Raw genomic sequence first — 17,704 nt, forward strand, 5'->3', positions numbered from 1 at the left:
TAAGTGTGGCCAAGCGTCTCTTAATAACTGCTGTGAGAGCGTTCAGTTGGCTGAAACCTAGACATGCCTGTTCCATTGTCATCTGAGTGTTGTTCTTTGCCTTTTCAAGATGTATCTTAGATAATCATGCAACTGTATTCCGCCTGTTTTAGTTAACCAGGCTGGAGAGACTGCCCTGGACATAGCGAAGAGACTGAAGGCCACCCAGTGTGAAGATCTGGTAAGCGGAGTGGGAGACGGGTGAGCCCAACTGCCTTAAAAGGGTGTCCTGTGAAACCACGACTGGAGTGAGAGAAGCAGATTCTCTATCTCTCTCTCTCTCTCTCTTTTTTTTATTTTTTGAACATTGGCTAAAGAAATTCAGAGAAGCACTCAGGCTATATTTGAAAAAATGGTAAAATGATAAATTTGTCATCCATGTCTTTTGAGTACAGTTACAATGTAGCAGCGAAAAGGCATTTGAGAGGTCTTATTACCAGACAGACGGCTTTTTTTTTTTTTTTTTTTTTTTTGACCGTGCCACACGGCAGGCGGGGGCAGGATCTTACTTCCCTGACCAGGGATCAAACTTGAGCCCCCAGCAGCGGAAGCACAGAGTCTCAGCTACTCGACCACCAGGGAAGTCCCAACGTGCTGCTTTTTTTGTTTGCCAGACATTAGTCTTTCTCTGTAGCTTAACAGTAAAGAATTATTTGGGGAATTCCCTGGTGGTCCAGTGGGTAAAACTCTGCAGTTCCTGGGTTCAATCCCTGGAACTAAGGTCAGGGAACTAAGATCCTGCAAGCTGTGTGGCACAGCCAAAAAATAAAAATAATTTTTTTTTGAAAGAATTACTTGGGAAGCCAGTTCCAGAAATTGGGCAAGTAAAGTTCAGGGTGTAATGGTTTTCAGAATGTCCAGTGCCCTGCCCTCCTCTCCCCATCCTGTGTACACACTCATCTTCAGTCCCACTAGTTTTTGCTTACACCTCTGGGCCTTTGTGTAGAGCATGATTCTCTTAACCACAGGGAAGGATAAGATAGGAAAGATAAGCTACATTCCCTTGAGTTCCTGCTAAGTGCCAAGTACCCAGGCCCAGCAGTTGTACGTCTTTATTTTTACAAGAATGCTTTGAGGAAGTTGGAGTTACCCTTGCCCCATTTTATGACTAAGAAAGTGGGCCATGGGTGGAACCAGGACTGTCTGACTTCAAAGGCCTACCTCTCGCACTTCAGTGACTCTGATTTTGCCTTCCAGCGGGAATTTGCGGTTTTGAGGCTCATTTTAATAATATTGAGAAAGCTTTTAATTTTGGAGAGAAGTCACGTTACCAGAATTAAAAAGGCTCCGCCCATAATTCTTTGCAATTCCTCTTCAGTCTGTCCTGTGGCAGTCCCGTTTGTATAATCAGAATTTTGCCTGCAGTGCAGCTACTGGTGATGAATCTGAAACCAGGAATGAGGTGGGATTTGCTCAGTGTTTATATAATGTCCGGGTGCGTGGCATTTAAATTACAGCGGTTACACCTGCTGTTACTTTCAGCTTTCCCAGGCTAAATCTGGAAAGTTCAATCCACATGTCCACGTAGAATATGAGTGGAATCTTCGACAGGAGGAGATGGATGAAAGCGATGATGATCTGGATGACAAAGTGAGTGTACATAGTGCCTGTGGATTCCTAAGCCCTCCTCTCAGGTTTTCTCCACTATACAGATAAGACCCATTCTTTGTGAGATTGATTTTGGTCTTATGACCTGATTCACCAGGGCCATTTTCTTGGTTTAGTCTCTGATCCTTGTTGAGTGCCACTTAATAGCTGTATTAGTCAGGGTTCTCCAGAGAAACAACCAGTAAGGGTGGGTGGGTGGGTGGGTGGTGTGTGGGGGGTTGTGTGTGGTGTGTGTGTGGTGTAGAGATGGAGAGAAATTCATTTTAAGGAGCTGGCTCACGTGCCTGGGGTGGGCCAGGCCAGAATCCCCAGGGCAGGACAGTAGGCTGGGGATTCCACAGGAGCTGAGGGTGCAGTCCTGAGTTTGGAGGCAGAAAGCCTTCTTCCTTTGGGGGTCCTTAGTCTTTCCTCTTAAGCCCTTTGACTACCTGAATGAGGCCCACCCCTGTTACTCAAAATCTAACCTAAATGTTAACCACATGTAAAAAATACCTTCACAGCAACATCTAGACTGGTGTTTGACCAAACACCTGTGCACCATAGCCTTAGCCAAGTCAACACATAAAATTAGTCATCAAAACAGCTAATTAATAAATAATAAGTTGTCACTGATTGAGTATTTAAATATGAACTAGGTGGCAGCGAGCACATGTGTCACCTCAGGTCATCTCTATCAAAAGCCCATTGGGGTGTTGTCATTGCCCCACTTTACAGAAGAGAAAACTGACAGGGAAATCACGTGGTTTATCTAAAGTCTCACAGCGAGTAAAGACAGTCTCAGGGATTAAACCCAGTTCTGTGTGACTTTATCATAGATAGTTCTGAATTACCTCTGAAGGTTCATTTGTACCCTTTTTTTAGATTCCACATATAAGTGATATTATATGATATTTGTCTTTCTGTGTCTGACTTACTTAGTATGATAGTCTCTAGGTCCATCCATTTTGCTGCAAATAGCATTATTTTGTTCTTTTTTATGGCTGAGTAATATTCCATCGTATATATGTCCCACATCTTATTTATCCATTCCTCTGTCAGTGAACGTTTAGGTTGCTTCCATGACCTGGCTATTGTAAATAGTGCTGCAGTAGACATTGAGGGGTGCATGTATCATTTTGAATTACGGTTTTCTCTGGGTATATGCCCAGTAGTGGGATTGCTGGGTCATATGGTAGTTCTACTTTAAGTTTTTTAAGGCACCTCCATACTGTTCTCCATAGTGGCCGTACCAATTTACATTAGTGTAGGAGGGTTCCCTTTTCTCCACGCCCCCTCCAGCATTTAGTGTTTGTGGATTTTTTGATGATGGCCATTCTGACCTGTGTGAGGTGATACCTCATTGTAGTTTTGATTTGCATTTCTCTAAATTACTGATGTTGAGCATTTTTTCATTTGCTTTTTGGCCATCTGTATATCTTCTTTAGAGAAATGTCTATTTAGATCTTCTGCCCATTTTTTGATTGGGTTGTTTCATTTTTTGATATTGAGCTGCCTGAGCTGTTTGTATATTTTGGAGATTAATCCCTTGTCGGTTGCTACCTCTGAAGGTTCCTGCGTGCATTTTTCATCAGCTGTGGATCCACTGGTTCCTCTTTCCCAGGCAGGATGTAAGGAGTAGTCAAGGTGCTCCTATCGAGGGGTCCTAATGGCATTCACCATTTTAAGAGAAGCTCAATTACGATACAGTCAAGATAACCATTATAGTAAGAGTTGGCGAAATTCCTGAGAAGTGTTCAGAGGACAGGGCGACTGCCTCAGCCTTGGCGAGCAGTGAAGACCTTATCGAGGAAACACCATGGGAGATGGGTTTCTAAGGGTGGTGAGGAGCTTGCCAGGCAAGGAAGTGGGAAGGAGTGCATCCTTCTGGGGAGGGAGAATAGCACGTGCAGAGGCCGGGGGTCATCATGGGGCCTGAACATCAGAGGACTGGTTGGGATGAGGTGTGAGGTGCCTTCACATGCACTGGGTGGGGAGAGGCAAGAGGCTCCCCTGAAGTGTCAGGCAGCCCAGACCAGGAAGAGCATGAAGGGGGTTGTAGGCCAAGTTCAGCCCTTTGGCTTTCATCCAAGCAGGCACAGGCCAACAGAGCTTTGTTGTCAGAGAGCAGGGTTTCCTACCAGCTCTGGCTGCAGCATGGAAAATGGGCTGGAGCTGAAAGAAACTGAGGCAGGGGCTGTTCAGGAGACCAGCGGTCCAGGGGGTGCTGGTGAGCGCCTGCACGAGTTGTGGGTCCGAGGGGCACTCCTGAGCTCTCCGTGCAGAGCTCATCGTGCTCTCCTCGATGCCACTGAGGTTGGGAGACTTCCCACTTGGGAAGTTGCACGGGTGCCGATGCTGTGAGCCGAGTGCAAACACCAGCGATCCGTCAGGGGTGGTTGAAAGTGTTTGGAATCCAAGAGGTTGTGGTTGGATGTACAGGCCTGAGTCATCAACATTAGGTGGCAGTCACGGCCATGGGTGCAGATGAGGTTCCTTCCTAAGAGGGTGTAAAATGAGGAGAGAGGTGAGGGTGGAGAGCTTCGACGTTAAAGGGCTGAGCAGGGACGGAAAAGTTAATGTAGTAGCTGCAGGCGGGGGGAGACACTGTTCAGCTGTTGGTGAACGTGTCCTGCGCAGGGGAGGTATTTGTGGATTAAGGTTAGATCTGTGTGACCTTCTGCTTCTGAGCACCGTGCTCCCTAACCAGCATGCCCCTGGTGGGACCCTGGTAATGACAGGAGAATGACATGTGTACTCCCTGATGTTTCCCTTGTGCTGTGTCGTGGCTCCTAGGCTTTTGTGTGGCTGACCCCCCAGAAACGCAGAGAGCCACAGGAGCCCAGATCCCCCCCGAGCCTGCCCTGCAGAGTCCTCCGCACACCTGAAGCGTCATCCTTGATTATCAGCTGACCCACCGCACTGTTATTTCGTTTGCCAGCCGAGCCCCATCAAGAAAGAGCGCTCACCCAGACCTCAGAGCTTCTGCCACTCCTCCAGCATCTCCCCCCAGGACAAGCTGTCACTGCCGGGCTTCAGCACTCCGCGGGACAAACAGCGGCTCTCCTACGGCGCCTTCACCAACCAGATCTTTGTCTCCACAAGCACAGACTCGCCCACATCGCCGACTGCGGAGGCGCCCCCGCTGCCTCCTAGAAACGCCGGGAAAGGTACAAGCTGTGGGAAGGGCTTTGTGCCTCCATCTTCAGAGCTGGGAGTTGACCCAGCTTTGACGTAAGAATTTCGAGGTGCCTTTGAGTGGCAGAGTGTGGGCTGTGATGTCAGGGCAGCTTGAAACAGGGACCTCACTGTTTGCGTGAACCTTACAACCATCCTGTGAGGTGTGTGCTTTTGTGCCCATTGTACAGATGAGGAAATTGAGGTAGAATGACTTGCCCAAAGGTCATGCAGCTGTTAAGTGGTGGAGTTGAGGTTCCATCCAGGGTCCACATGGCTCCCAAACCAGCGCTGTTTCCTGTAATATGGGGTGGAATTTGAGTTCTTCTTTGAGAAGTTTCTTTCCTCTACACTAAAATGGAATAACAGTGATAGTCAATAGTTACGAAGCCCTTGCTTTACGAGAGGCCCTAAGCCCAGCACCTCTCTTTTCACGCTCACAGAACAAGGTAAGTAGGACAGTTGCTGGCACCAGGCAGACAGGGTACTGGTTCAGAGCTGTAGACTAATTGGCCTGAGGTTCTTGGGGGTTTGGGATGCTCACCCAGGTCCTGTGTGACCTGAACCCACACTCCTGTGCTCTCTGACGAGTGGTTTTCCACGAGACACCACCTGGGGCAGGATCTTACCAGAGGAGGGTCATTGTGCCGTGTGTTGTCACATGCCCCCACGGGGCTCATGCCAGGAGGTGACAGTCCACGAAGACTGCATCCTGTTCCCCGAATCCACCGAATGCCCTGCACAGAAAGTCCATGTGTTCCCACCTACATGGGGACGAGTCCAGACACAGAAGTGATAACATCAAGGGGTCACCCCTCCCGGGGCTATTCGAGAGGTACCCAGAGCTGTAGCTTCCGGTCTGGTCTCAGCCAGGAAACCCAAGTGCAGGATCCTCCCCGTGTCCTCCACTCGTGCTCACGCAGGTTTGAGGGCCCTGGTGCACAATGCCGTGCCTATTTGAATCACACTGGGGCTATTTTCTGGGGAATGTGAGCTTTATTCAAAACAGTGTTTTTTCAGAGCTTATTCTCCATTGAAATAGTGTTATAAATGGGAGCAGTGTTCTTAGACCCCAGTGGCCTCATAGATGATAAAATAGTGGAGAAAGTTAAAATGAGGCTCGAGCATAAACAGTACTCATCAGAGATAACCAGTGACCAGAAGAGCAGCAGCACACGTAAGGCAAAGGTTTAACCCGCCGGTATTGTCCTTACCGTTCCACAAGTTATGCTAGAACGTGCCTTTTAAATCACTAGCATAACAAGGTGCAGACGTGTGCTGTTACAGGACTGTGTTACCTCTCACCGCGGGGTGACGGTGTTCCCCATCAGGGTAGCAGTCTGCTAAGAGCAGAGAGTCCCTTTCTGCACCCTAAAAAAGACCGTGAAAAGTTACTCTGCAAGAGTTCATATCCCCTGATTGTGGTTACCAAAAAAAACGGTGATGACCTATCAGAGAGCCTCCAGGTCACTGAGAATCTTGGAAAAGGCCTACAGGAGAGAATGACTCCAGAGTCCTAGGGGCCAGGAGGCCCCCTCACCTCCCTCTACCCCTTTCCATAATTTTATCTCAAGGGGACGCAGAAACCCATAAAATATACTGACTCAGTGCCAAGTATATCTCTGCTGCCTTGAATAAATTCTGATTAGCTCTTTACCAAAGACCCAAAGACAAAGACCAAATTTATTTAGTGATGCAGCTGCTGAAACAAGTGCCTAGAGACTTGGCCGTAGCAACCATGGTCGGCTAAGGATAGACTGCTCACCGCCCCCCACCCCCAATCCCATAATTGGACATAGACATCCCTCTCCGCTAAAGTCAGAGTGTTCTTCCAGGCTGCTCATAGCAGGACGCCAGATTCGGAGATTTGGTCTGAGCCGGTGAGACGAGAAGCACAGCCTGCCCGTGACTTTTATAAGAGATTCGAAGCGGGAGATACTTCCTGCAGGCAGCTTGGCTCACGTGCCCTCACATTTGGAAAAGTGATAATGTTTGAATGGAGTTCTCAGAAGACACAGTTGAAGATCAGCTGATGCTCTGCGCAGAGATAGTTCTCCTCTGTTTTCCTTACGTTTTCTTCATTTCGTTCTGTTGAACTGATTGAACCGTTTGCATGGAACGAGGATGTCTTGTTGTTTGGGTTGCTAGTTTCCCGTGGAGGTAAAGCAGAGGTGTCTGCTTGCAGCAGAAGTCATTTCCACACTGAGAACTGCGGGGTCGTAAGGATGATGGTTTCCGGTGAGGCAGAAACAACTGATAAAGTTTCCACTAACAAGAGGAATACAGAGGACAAAAGTAGAAGGAATTATTCTGAATCCAGCTCAGCAGTATTTTCAAAAATCTGCAGCTGCCTCATGAAAATGTAAGGAGTTTGACCTAAATTGCCATTGGGCAAAGCCCCCCTGTACTAGAGCTGGACGACTCAGCAATTCAGAATCCCGAACTCACCACCCTTAAGCCTTTGAAACATTTTGCTGCCTACGCCCTCTTCAGATGTGAAGTCCAGCAAGATGAAATCAAAGCTATAAAATTAAGTACGCAGCAGTTTCTCACTCGTGGTCAGCAGCTCCGCCCAGCCCCCCACTTCACTGTATCTTTATTAAGACTAGATATTCTTCAGGATCGCCAAGATTGGTTTGTTCTTCATCTTTCAGCTAAAATCACGTCACAGAACCTGGATTTTTTTTTTAGAGCTAGAGGGATGCTGAAAGATTGACGTGATTTGCCACCCTTTGTACAGCTAAGGAAGCAGAGCCCTGAAAAGGCTAAGGAACTTCCACGTCACACGGTGGCTGAAATAGGATAGAAAATTAAAGTGGGCCTTAGGACTTGTCAACCAGATCTTCTATTGTAGTTTCTTCTTTTCCATGTTGAGGAAGAGGGTCCATCTCTGTCTTGTCTTCCTCGTGCATTTGTCATCAGAATCCAGTGAGACAATATATGAGAAAGCATTTGGTAAAATGCAGAGCCCTGAACTACCGGGAGGGACTCGTATCAGGACTGTTTAGGCTCTGGCTCCACAGATGTCCCCAGAGTAGGGAAGAAGGTAGGAGCACCATGGTACTATGATGCCGCCCACAGAACAGGTGCTTGACAAGAGTGTAGCTTGCTTTTTAAGTCATTTTAAGCTACAGAACTGCAGTTTTCTCCCATTGTAAAATTCCACACCTTTTACACAGCCGTGGCACAGACTGTACTTGACACGAGATTTTTGTGGAGGTTAGTGAGAGGGACGGGAAGCTTCCAGCTCAGCACCTGGCACCTAGTCTGTGCCCCAGGGAGGGTTCTGCTGCTGACATTTGAGCCACTGCAACTCCTCAGCTTTAAAAAAGTGTCCTTGGGGAATAGGAACCGGGGTGGAGCTGCCCAAGTCTGGTAAATCAGCAGGCGCTCTGAATGGCGAAGCCTGGCATGATGTGAGCACCTTTAGCTCAAAGGATTTGTCAAGTAAATGAACGATAAGTCTGATCTCAAGAAGCTTATTTAACTTACTTAAATGAACTAAGTTTTCAAGCTTTTAGAAGCATGAAGTGATATGCTAACTAATTTCAGTTCATTCCCATCTGTTTGTGAGATCAGTCCCCTGGACTCAGGCATTGTGTAGCACCTCTGCATATCCTGTGAATACCTGTGGGAATCCTGCAGTCCACACACGTTTTCTATAACATGGACTTCCTGTTTCACACAGGCTCCAGCCTTGGTCTGATAAACCAGTAGGTGATCTGCACAAAAGCAGCTCAGGGCCTGGCACACCGAGGGCTCAATGGGTGCTTGTCACGGAGAATGTTGAACCCGGTGCTGCCCTCGCCATCCCTGTAGGTGAAGAGCTAAGCGCCCACGTTAATCCAAGAGTATAGTTTGAGAGTAACACACCCTCCAAGGCAGGTCCAGCTGTAAACCAGACCGTGCCTGTTGGGCAGCTGGGAGCCGCTGTGAATTCAAACCCCACTTTATCCTCTTCTCTCCCTGGCCCCACCTAGGAGGCTGGGGTTCCTCCCCACCAAGTGCTAACCCTGTCCCTGTCCTGGTCTCCTTTTCACATTTAACTCGTCTTGCTAAGTTTCAGGGCCTTCATCTGAAAAATAAGAATCAGGTGTCTGGCTGGCTGGGTCCCTGCTTAGAACATGAAGTAACGTATGTAAAGTGACTGGCACAGCGTGAACACTCAGTGCGTAGTATGGGGGCCTGTTGGGTCCTGCTGCATGTGTTCGGTTCTGCAGGTGTCCTGGGCCCTGGCAAGGTAGCAGAGGGGGGAGCGGGGAGCTCCTGCTTGGAGGCTCGCGCTCCAGTGGGTGAGAAAGCGGTGAGCTGTGCCCTCATCGGGGCAGCAGCCGGTGGCGCTTCAGGTTTGAAGAGAGGGTGAAGGGAGTCTTCCTTTCTCTCCCCGCCCCCCTGGAGGCAGAACTCGTCCTCACAGAGGCTGGGAATGAGCTGTCCCCGCATCCCTGGCACAGAGGGGGCGTGCTCCGTCAGTGCTTGCTGAGTGAACAAACAACAGCAGAAGCAGTGAAAGCATGTCCCAGAAGTGTGCGGCCAGAGCAAGGAGGGCACACTCATAAAACTAAGCCAGGTGTCCTGGGGCTGTGATAACTGGCTTGCTGACGATCCTTCTGCACCGTGTTTATGCCCAAACTCAGTTGTGTAAGCATTTTATACACCATTTCTCTGACTCATTTGAGGTCTGTAGCAACAGTTAGGGCAGAGGCGGGTGGCCAGGGAGAACACTGCCCCGGGGTCTGAAGGTACGAAAGTGCCCTGCTCCAGGAGTTGGGCTTGCCTAGGAGATGTTTCCCTGTGCGTGGCTTTATTCATATGCTGATGACTGTAGAGTTTCCTGGGATTTTTTTATCTCACAGGAAGGTAGCCATTTGAGTGGCTCGATTTTAAAGCTTCCCACGGACCATGGTCCTTCATTTGTGTTGAATTTTCTGGATTTTTCTGGGATTTTTTTTTGTGAGTGGGTTTTTGTTTGCATGTTTGCTTTGCCTATTTTTGTCAGTCTCTCTCAATCCTTTTTAAATCACTGCACACGTATATCACCTTGCTTTGGCCTCCTTGCTGGCCGAGAGCACATCTGTGACTTCTGCCCTCAGCAGTGGCCACTGGCCCGGGCTCGCCAGCCCAGTCGCCCGACTGCCAGGGTGTGGAAAGGGGAGCAGAGGAAATGCTGTTGTGCATCTTGCACGTTAAGAATGTATGAGCAGGACTTCCCTGGTGGCGCAGTGGTTGGGAATCCGCCTGCCAGTGCAGGGGACACGGGTTCGAGCCCTGGTCCGGGAAGATCCCACATGCCGCGGAGCAACTAAGCCCGTGTGCCGCAACTACTGAGCCTGTGCTCTAGAGCCCGCGAGCCACAACTACTGAGCCCGCGAGCCACAACTACTGAGCCCACGTGCCACAACTACTGAAGCCCACACGCCTAGAGCCTGTGCTCTGCAACAAGAGAAGCCACTGCAATGAGAAGCCCACTCACCGCAACTAGAGAAAGCCTGCATGCAGCAACGAAGACCCAACGCAGCCAAAAATAAATAAATCAATTTTAAAAAGCAAAAAAAGTCCTTTTAAAAAGAAAAAAAAGAATATATGAGTGTTAAAGAACCAACCCTGAGCCCCTTGAGTTCGGCACTTTTCTCTTAATGATCAGTGTCCTGGAAGGAGACTGAAGGACACGTGGATTGCTCCTGCGTGTCCTGTGTGCAGCGCTGCGTCTTTCGCGGTGTCCCTGCCGCGTTGGGATCCTGCCAGGCCTGCTGTCAGCCTACTGTGCTTTCTCCACACGCCCCCTCCTCTGCACCGTGCCTCTGTTTCCCCACCTGAGCATGGAGATGATGATAGCTCCTTCCTACTACACACAGTTCTTCTCTAAGTAAATATTCTTGCATCTTTATCTACTTTTTTAAAATATATAAATTTATTTATTTATATTTTTTATTTATTTTTGGCCACGTTGGGTCTTCGTTGCTGTGCGCAGGCTTTCTCTAGTTGTGGCGGGGGGGGGGGGCTACTCTTGTTTGTGGTGCACGGGCTTCTCATTGCAGTGGCTTTTCTTGTTGCGGAGCATGGGCTCAGTCGTTGTGGCGCACGAGCTCAGTAGTTGTGGCACACGGGCTTAGTTCCGTGGCATGTGAGATCTTCCCGGACCAGGGCTTGAACCCGTGTCCCCTGCATTGGCAGGCGGATTTGTAACCACTGCACCACCAGGGAAGTCCCTATCTACTTTTTAAGTGATAGAAACTTTCCATCCTTTTTAAGTTCTGTACTGTGAAAACCATTAGAAAATGGTAAATTTGTCATTTGTCCAGAGTTGTCTATATAACTCTGTCATTAACTTCTGTCATTAACACTTCTATTTGGCATGTTAGAATATGTATGTTATCCTTCTACAGACAGTTTTTCTGAAAACTGTCAGGATAATTTTTAAAGCCGTCTTCTGGGTCTTGTTTTAAATTTAAATTTCAAAGGTGTACTTTTATTTGGTCTCCCAGCATGGAAGACCTCTGGGTATTCTGGTTTATTAAAAACCAAAGGTATGGGCTTCCCTGGTGGCGCAGTGGTTGAGAATCTGCCTGCTAATGCAGGGGACACGGGTTCGAGCCCTGGTCTGGGAGGATCCCACATGCCGCGGAACAACTAGGCCAGTGAGCCACAACTGCTGAGCCTGCGCGTCTGGAGCCTGTGCTCCGCACCAAGAGAGGCCGCGATGGTGAGAGGCCCGCGCACCGCGATGAAGAGTGGCCCCCACTTGCCGCAACTGGAGAAAGCCCTCGCACAGAAATGAAGACCCAACACAGCTAAAAATTAATTAATTAAAAAAAAAAAAAAAACCAAAGGTACAAGGATATTGAAGAAGACTCCTCCTGACTTACACCATGAATTATTTCCATAGACTGTGCCCAGCATGTGCCAGGTGCTGAGAGAGAGAAAGACAGTGTGGATCTTGCTCTGAGGAGGCTTCCAGCCTGGGAAGGAGGAGAGAACGTAGCTCTGATGCAGGGTAGAGAGTATGTAGTGCCATTTAGCCTTGTGCGAGCAGAGATAGAAGCAGTTGCTCCAGGACAAAGGAGGGTTAGAGAAGGCTTCTGGATGAGCTAACACTTGGCAGATGCAGAGTGCTTACTGTGAGCACTGAGGCTTCTGAGATGCACGGTGGCGTCACGCGTGTGGGCTTCCCGAGCTCTGGCCGCATGGTGGCCACACGTCTGAGCTGCAGGCCTCAGTGAGGGACCTCCCTGAGCCGGTGACGGTGAGGTGCTCGAGGCAGCACAGCTCACGTGGGGGCACTAGCGTTGAAGCCCCGGCAGAACGTCTAACTGAGTGACCAAGAGGCTGTTGGAAATACAGGCGAACCCCAGGCATGTGAACCCCCAGTAAGAGCTGCGCGGTACACCCTGCCTCCTTGTAGAAGACCTTCTAATAATTTAACCTTGGAGCTATGTATGGCAGCTTCGGAAATCTAGACCATATTTTTAAGAAAAAGAGTTAGAGGATAATTTGACATAATAGCCAGTATTAGCGGCAAATGTGGTTTAGGGTGTATTCTCCTTATTCCCACAGGCCCTGGCAGAGTTGAGGGAAGAAAACTGGCTGCCCGAGTCCCCTCCCCACCTGTTAATCTTGCCTCCCAACCCTATCAAGTTTGTTTGATGCTGTGTTTACTATTTTTTAGTTTGTTTTGTTTTAGCTTTCTTTACCCCTCCAGAATTGCTTCTTTCCTGACCAAGCCACTGCTCAGGTTTATTTTGCAGGAAACATCCTTTTTAGTGCTTAAAGACTAGTTACTTATTTTGGAAGTCTTCTGAGCTCTTTACAGTAAAGTTAAAAAATTTTGTCTGCTTTTCTGGGGTCTGATATAGTGTTTTTCACCCTTTTTTAACTCATGCCCTACCAGCCAAGAAGATTTCATGGCATCTTCCTTTCTGTAGCTTCTATTACAGAACAATAGGTGGGTCTGTGTGTTATTTGCCATGAAAGTCGATTACAGTATTGAATATTTCTTTTCGAACTTCACACTATCTCTCCCTAGGTCCCCTCTCTCCCTGGTTTCTGATCTGTCACCCTAAGTGAGACGTTCTGTCTTCTTTAAGGATCGCTAGCCTTACAACAAGAGAAGTAGAAGTTTATTCATCCATTTATTCGATACTGTATTTACTAAATGCAGCTTTCTCTACACCAGGCCAGAGAACAACCTGACCCTGGTAGAACCTGCAGCATGGTGGGGAGAGAGGCAATGAACAAGTCAGCAAAGACGGATAATTAGAGACTGTAGTAGCTGATGTCTGAAAGTAAGAAAAGGCTGTGATGGCGTGAGGAAAGGAACACTAACCCCTACATTTTTTAAATGATGATTCAGGAGGCTTGATTTTGCTTGGTTTGTGGTTACAGGACAACTCTGGTCTGATCACTCCTAAAACCACATACACAGACAGCTTTGCCCAGAGACATAGCTCCATTGGCCATCTGTGTTTCCAGGCAGGATTTGAAACTGATTGATATGGCCTTCCAGATGCATTGTATCAGAAAGTCCCTAGATGGCGATACAGATGAAACTGCTGGGGAATCTCACCATTGTCTGTTGTGTAGTCTCCATTTATTTCCAAGAGGAAAATTACACTTCTAGTACCGAGCGTTGTTGTTGCCATTCTCCTCGTGTGGCGAGCCCAGAAAATGCTGGCCTGGCTTTCAGGACGGGGCGAGCCCTCGCCATCCCCAGAGACCTGCATCATGGTTCAGCTCCGCCCCTCGTGGCTCCATACCCTTAATCACGCCCAGCCCCGCTTTCCTAGCTGCCAGATGGGGCCAGTAATACCAGACCCACATGCCTCACAGGGTTGTTATGAAAATCAAGGCAAATAGCATGTACGAACACATTTTGAAAACTAGGAAGCACTGTACAAACACAAGGCTAAAATAACAATGCCTTTACTGTTACAAAAATAAAACAGTTTCTGAAACTTCAGTGACTGGTGCCGTAATTAGGCGTTGATTCGGGATATCGGTAAGGCTTCCATCACATGTCTCATCAGTAGGACTGAGAATAAATACTGCCGCTAGGGCCATTTAATTCCAAAGCAAACGACCATTTTACTGAGATGAACAGTATTTACTTCCAAGACGGGACTATCTTTGAGAAATGGGGGTTTAAATCTGTGTTTGTACTGAGCAGTAATTGATCATGGGAAATAGCAAAGCTTGTTTTCCCAAGGAAGGAGGCCAGCAGTAATTAAGCTTCTCTTTTAATATGCAGAATGTAAAAAGCTCTTTTGGAGCCTTTCTGGATCACCAGGTACCTGCTATCCTGCAATAAACATTTGGTGTGGCAGTGTTCCTAGCTTTTTTTGTTTCTTTCCTTTTTTTTCTCTTTTAATGTTTGCGGATACTGTTGTCCAGTTAAACCATAACCTGGTAATGATCATAAAGAGAGATTTGTCAAAGTGCCCAGCATATAGTGCTTGGCACACACCAGCCACTTCAGTGTCACTTGGAATAAACAAAATTAACGGCATATATACTACTCCCATAGCGCTCATTGAAAACAAACTCCTTTTTTTCTTAAAACGTTAGTTCAAAAAGTCAACTTTTGCAGTAGTGGTGTGTGTGTGTGTGTGTGATATTAATATCATTATTGCTATCCTATCATTACCTCTGGAGAAAGTAGAATCTTTTTTAAAACCTATAGAAATCAGGGCTGCCCTGGTGACGCAGTGGTTACAAATCTGCCTGCCTATGCAGGAGACACGGGTTTGAGCCCTGGTCCGGGAAGATCCCACATGCCGCGGAGCAACTAAGCCCGTGCGCCACAACTACTGAGCCCACGTGCCACAACTGCTGAAGCCCGCACACCTAGAGCCCGTGCTCCGCAGCAAGAGAAGCCACTGCAATGAGAAGCCCGTGCAGCGCAACGAAGAGTAGCCCCCTCTCGCTGCAACTAGAGAAAGCCCGCACGCAGCAACGAAGACCCAACGCAGCCAAAAATAAATAAATTTTTTTAAAAAAAATTTGTTTTTTTAAACCTATAGAAATCAGTGAAGCTTATGTAACTTGTTCAAGCTTCCAATATAATAGGTGGTTTATGATTTCTAGAACAGTACAGAATTGGAAGAGAAAAGGGTTTTTGGATTTCCCTTCTTTCCAAGTAACCCTTTACATTAGAGCCTTTATTATTTATAAAAGTCATTCAAAAAAAAACTTCAGGCAACGTTTGCTGACTGAAAAAAAAAAATCGCAGTGGAGAGAGAAACCCTATTCTGTGAATCCAGTGTTCATGTTTCCCCGTGAGGCCCTTTGGAGGTTTAGTCGGTATTTTGCTCTTTCTCCATTGATTTTGCTGGCAGTGCTGTGTGCCTTCTTCCTCTGTAGGTTTTGCAGTGGTTCCAGTGAGTTACTGGTTTAAAATGTGTGTGTTTTATTTCTCCCTTTGTACCCAAAGGATGATCTAAACCCAGTAGCGTTCCATGTTGACTGACATTTTGTTCCTTAAAAGCACACACTCTCCTTTTTAATTTTTTTTTTTTTACCAGCAATTTTTAAAAACCCTCTTTTGGGGATTACCGGGTCGATGGACTTGGCCGTCCCCAGCCTCGTGCTCCGGTCTCTGTGTGTCACGCTCCATCTGAGGCATGGGAGGGACTGCCCACAGGCTGTTCCGTCTGCGAGACCGGGATTGACCTTCCTGCACCGTTCGCTTCCTTTCCAGGTCCGGCTGGCCCACCATCAGCGCTCCCTCTAAGCGCCCAGACCTCTAGTGGCAGCTCCACCCTGTCCAAGAAGCGGCCTCCTCCCCCACCGCCCGGACACAAGAGAACCCTATCCGACCCTCCCAGCCCACTACCTCACGGGCCCCCAAACAAAGGCGCAGTTCCTTGGGGTAAGTCGTCCTCCAGTCAGGGCCCTCACTGCCTGAGCCAGGCAGCGCGCGGGGCTCGGGGGGCAGTGGGTGCTCTCCGCACACCCAGCAGACCGACCAGACCGCCCCCACGCTGGGTGAGGGCCTGGATACATATGATTGCACAGCCTCTTCTGGCCAAGAAACGTGGGGGGAAAACACCACCACCACGTAAAAAGTGTACTAGTGATAAGGTGCTGAGCGCTTCTTGTGCCCCAGACACCCACCAGGGCCCTGGGGGTCAGGCTGGTCTCTCCCAGCCCCTGTCCCCCGCTCAGCCTCGCTGGCCTGCTTTCACCTCTGGCTCCACCGGGCTCTTTCCTTCCTGGGGCCGCCCCCTCCCTGCAGCTCTGTCATGGGCTTGAAAGCCTGCCTCCCTGCCGTCCTTCTCCGCCTGCGTGTCTGTCTCCTGGGCCATCCTCTCTAAGGGCGCCCCCTCCCCGCTGTTTCCCTCAGGACCCCAGATCACCGCTGACAGGTATTTTATTTGTGTTCGGCTTTTTGGTCTCTCGAACATAGCTCCGTGAGAGCGGGGCCCTTGTCTGTCTTGTTCCTTTCTGTGTTCACAGAGCCTAGAATCGAGCCCAGGTTGCAGTAGGTAGTCAATAATCGATTGACAATAAACAAACCTGCCCAGATCAGTTGGTAGTTTACCATTTCATTGACACTGGAGACAGATAACAAATTTCTATCCACAAGGAACACGGTTTCCGTCTTTATCTCCCTTTGTAGCTCACCAGCCTGCCACCGGTTTCTCTCAAGAGCCCGGTGTCTCCCGGCGCCCACAGGGTCCTGGCCCTGCTGATTTGCATGTCTCACCTCCCCTTGCCAGTGAATCGTGTGTGTCGTGGCTTTTTTGTTTGTTTGTAACTGATAGGGAGCTCAGCTGAATGCTTTTAAAGGCCTCATCAGAAAGCCCCTAATAGGTGTTCTGGATTTAGGGAGCTTCTGGGAAAAGCCATGCTGCCCGTTTGCAGACGGGCACGCCTGTGTGTCATGTGACCCAGAAGCCACAGCGCGTGTGGACTGTCTGTGCTTAGCCGTTCACCCCACTGGCCTGGTGCCTGGGGTTTGGGCTTCTCCACCCTTGTGCTCGAGGAGCTCGTGGTCCAGGAGGGAGACGCGTGCGGTGCGTTCTTCACCAAATACTGCGGAAATGCTGAAGCAGGGTGTCCAGCTGCGTCGGCAGGCTTCGTGGGGAGGGGACATTTGCAGCGGGTGTTGATGAATCTGTTCCCGGTGAGACCCGCCGCGGGGAGGGTGTGCCCACGCGCACGTCAGCACCGTGCAGGTCCCTGACACTGCCCGATGCCCCACCCCAGGGCCTTCAGGAGTCCCCAGGATTCTTCCAAAAGGACTTTGCCCCAAATAATGCTCCACTGAAGGTCACCAGTTTCCTGCAGGTTTTCATACCACAAATCACAGACTAACCTTTTCGAATTTCACTAAATTTTGATCCTGTTGTTTACTCGGGTTTTATTTCTGCATAAAGTTCATTGTGCCTCACAGACTCCATCAGTCTATAGTTAAATTTACTAAACTTCTGTTTTCTGGCTTAAGAATCATCCCTTTCTTAAGTTTCTTTCACAAGACTAAGCAGCAGGACTAGAAAAACAGTGGGTGTTCATTTGACTTGGTTTGGGTGTGGGTGGGTTTTGTTGTGGACAAGGGGCATTTTTCACTAAGAGACAAGGTTACCCCTCTATGAGAGTGAGGTGGTGCCCCGGGCGGTGAGCGGCAGCCTTCAAGCTTCGGAAGCTGTGGGCCCTGAGCAGTTGGCTGCCACCTACCAGCAGCCTCAAGCGACAAAAATCAAAACCTCTCCACTCTAAAGTGACCACCGTACATGTCACAGACAACCCCAGGCGGTAATTCTGCGGCCGTTGGGGCCGTTCTCTCTGAGTTGGTGTGTGCGCACATAGGGGAGATGTTCTTAAAGGCATCTGCAGACATGGGACGGTAACAAGCCTCTCACCAGGCAGGTTAAAGTGGCTCAGATCCCGGTCTTCATGCTTTGTGTTG

The 17,704-nt window shown here is 48.7% G+C and overlaps 1 protein-coding gene across 8 annotated transcripts in view; it reads left to right on the plus strand.

Moving 5' to 3' along the window:
- Positions 1-17,704, plus strand: part of ASAP1 (ArfGAP with SH3 domain, ankyrin repeat and PH domain 1) — a 357,862-nt gene that overhangs the window by 320,127 nt on the left and 20,031 nt on the right. For 5 of the 8 annotated variants that reach the window (XM_082363046.1, XM_082363049.1, XM_082363050.1 and 2 more), the window contains 4 exons: positions 153-220; positions 1,522-1,629; positions 4,565-4,793; positions 15,494-15,664. In XM_082363046.1, coding sequence (XP_082219172.1) covers positions 153-220; positions 1,522-1,629; positions 4,565-4,793; positions 15,494-15,664 — 576 coding nt within the window. The remainder of the gene's footprint in view (positions 1-152; positions 221-1,521; positions 1,630-4,564; positions 4,794-15,493; positions 15,665-17,704) is intronic. The other 3 variants (XM_082363048.1, XM_082363053.1, XM_082363047.1) reach the window with 2 other exon arrangements.

The sequence above is a fragment of the Balaenoptera borealis genome (assembly GCF_965194805.1).
Source record: "Balaenoptera borealis genome assembly, chromosome: 17".
In the NCBI taxonomy this organism is placed as follows: Eukaryota; Metazoa; Chordata; class Mammalia; order Artiodactyla; family Balaenopteridae; genus Balaenoptera; species Balaenoptera borealis.